Source organism: Cardiocondyla obscurior, linkage group LG08 (genome assembly GCF_019399895.1).
Source record: "Cardiocondyla obscurior isolate alpha-2009 linkage group LG08, Cobs3.1, whole genome shotgun sequence".
NCBI classification, from domain to species: Eukaryota; Metazoa; Arthropoda; class Insecta; order Hymenoptera; family Formicidae; genus Cardiocondyla; species Cardiocondyla obscurior.
The window spans coordinates 6,270,971-6,273,458 of record NC_091871.1 but is presented as its reverse complement, the minus strand read 5'-3'; the positions used below and the strand labels follow the sequence as shown (position 1 = coordinate 6,273,458).

The window sequence follows — 2,488 nt, the reverse complement described above, 5'->3', positions numbered from 1 at the left end:
TCCTATTTTGTTTTTCAATCGCCTATCTTTTAGTTTCGTATTAGTTTCACTTTCAGAGTATAAATTACAAAAGGAATATAATTCTTTTATTCAAATAAAGTTTTATTACCGTAATACATGAATTATAGAGTTAAACGAGGTTTGTTTCGTAATTTTTCCTTTCTTTCATATTTTTTTGCTCTTAATTGCTTGATCATTTCAGGAGGTAAAATTTCGCCTCTAAAAGTCCTTGGTTCAAACGTTTTATTCAAGATAGTCAATCTCTCATTAACATATTCTTTGGCGTCGAACGCTTGCGCTTCTTTAACTTTGGCAATTAGCTCAGCCTGAAACATTTTCTCCTTTTTTTGTTCTCTCTTAATCCTCAACTTTTCCCATATAAATTTCATCTTTTTCTGCAGCTTTCTTCGTTTATGTTTCTTCATTTTTCTACGTCTTAATTTCAACATGTTCACCGCCAGTTTGTCAATAATTATTCCATTTGTAGGTAAGTCTACAGACTTTTCCTGTATGGGAAAATCGTATTGAATGGACAAAGGCTTCACAGGCTCTTGTAATGGAGGGATCTTAATGGTAGGTGTTTGAATAATATTTTTTATTAAATTTCCACTGGCAGGCATTCCAAAGTCAATGTTAAGTGTTTTCGGTATAAATTTAATGCTTTGCGTCGTTTCATATTGTCTACTGCCAGTATTACATGTTAAGCAAGAAGACTGAGTTGAATATCTTGCAACAGTAATAATACCTGAAAAAAAAATCGGAAAGTTAGCTATAAAATATCTCATATATGTAAATGTAAAATGTATATATAATAATTAAATTAAACTGTACGTTTTATTTTAACGACAGTTTTACGGACAAATATATTAATCTTTATAGCAGTGATAGGTTATACTTGCTTGATTACATAAATCTTAATTATCGTTGATACATACTTGTCCTGCTCACCGCGATCTTACGAAATAGACCGCACAATGTGTCGATCATCATTGCAGCGACAATTTTATCGTCGACAATATATATATTTATTTACAATTACACGACACGATCCAAGCATTCGACGAATTATCTCGACATCTTTTCAATGTTCGAGTTTAATATCAGATGGCGATACCGTCGACGCCGTATCGACGACACGCATTAGTAACTTTAATAAACAGAAAAAAAGTAACATATTATGAAAAGCGTAACAAGTATATATATTAATAAAAAAACAATTCAAAATTTTAAGACATTAAAACGGAATCATGGGTTTAATGGATAACTATTTATAAGTTTTTATGTATTCTTAAACTTATTACAATAATAATTATAAAAATTTCGCCGTACGTATATTAATACGAAGAGGAAATGTATATTTAGTCCATTCGAGTTTTGACAGTTCTTTTCGTGACCTTATCCTTCTCTCTGAAATAAAAAAAATGCATCTTAATATCATAAAACTTTTATAAGAATAAAAATATTAAATTATGTTTATATAATATGATATAAACTTACATGATATAAACAACAGCACCCCATCCAGATATCGCATCTCGATCAAATGCATTGACCAAGGCTTGACTGACAGTCTCAAATAATTCTTCAGGACCTAGATTTGGTTCATAAAGGGACTCACACATACCGTAAAGCTGCTCTGTACATGTGCCACCCACCACAAAGTCCTCAGCCATATTTCTGGAGCCTATCAAGTCCATGTTACAAATAAATGGTTCGAACGTAACTGGGTCCAGTCCAGCAACTATAGGCTCGACGAAATACGGTCCAAATCGCCTCTCGTACAAAAGATTCGAGATCATGGCGGTAAATGTTTTTGGATTAATCTTTCGGTTTTCTTTCAGCTCATACAGATTCAGGCGGAAGCGAAGCCTCTCCATGACGGTCTGGGTATCGGTGGCAAGACCAGGTAGACTTACGTACAAGTGTGGGCCCATCTCGTAGATCTTCTGGAAGTCGCACATTATCGTCTGTGCCTGTATGCCGAATCTGCGATCAGCTGCGATAGCCACGCAGTTCTTCCCCTTCATAGCTATCACGGCACCGCCGTTGTACGCGAGGATGCTCTACAAAGGTAAGGAAAGTATAAAACGAAGTGCCATCGCGTGGATTAACCCGTAATAAAATTCAAATGCTGTGTCATAAACTGGCAACATAACCTCAAGTCGCAAATCGCGCTTCCACGTTATTTCGCGGACTCCGGCGAGAGAGAACCCTCGTCGTAAACCAACACGACGCGAGAATTACTTTTTAACAGATAAACACTCACCATCTTTTCGTGAAGGTACCCGACAGTTCAAAATGCTTAACGTCAGCCGTCCGGTCGAGACGCTTCACTCGAAATGCGAGTCACGACCACGAACTGCGAATGACATAGATGGAAAAAAGTGGAACGTCAATCGCGAGCCGTAAGGTGAAATCACACGGTGTGGAATAGAAATTGCGTCACAAAACAGCCAATCGGCGCCGATTCGCTGGCTTTGCAATAACT

The 2,488-nt window shown here is 36.6% G+C and overlaps 2 protein-coding genes across 2 annotated transcripts; both read right to left on the bottom strand.

Moving 5' to 3' along the window:
* Positions 1 to 78: 78 nt before the first annotated feature.
* LOC139105038 (uncharacterized) lies at positions 79 to 1,074 on the bottom strand. The gene is made up of 2 exons (XM_070660889.1): positions 936 to 1,074; positions 79 to 745 (listed from the first exon to the last, which is right to left on the bottom strand). Exons 1-2 carry the CDS (start codon positions 988 to 990, stop codon positions 123 to 125), a joined length of 678 nt encoding a protein of 225 aa, XP_070516990.1. The 5' UTR covers positions 991 to 1,074; the 3' UTR covers positions 79 to 122.
* Positions 1,075 to 1,252: 178 nt separating this feature from the next.
* Prosbeta3 (proteasome subunit beta type-3) lies at positions 1,253 to 2,422 on the bottom strand. The gene is made up of 3 exons (XM_070660890.1): positions 2,267 to 2,422; positions 1,498 to 2,063; positions 1,253 to 1,407 (listed from the first exon to the last, which is right to left on the bottom strand). Exons 1-3 carry the CDS (start codon positions 2,267 to 2,269, stop codon positions 1,359 to 1,361), a joined length of 618 nt encoding a protein of 205 aa, XP_070516991.1. The 5' UTR covers positions 2,270 to 2,422; the 3' UTR covers positions 1,253 to 1,358.
* Between the last annotated feature and the right edge of the window lie 66 nt (positions 2,423 to 2,488).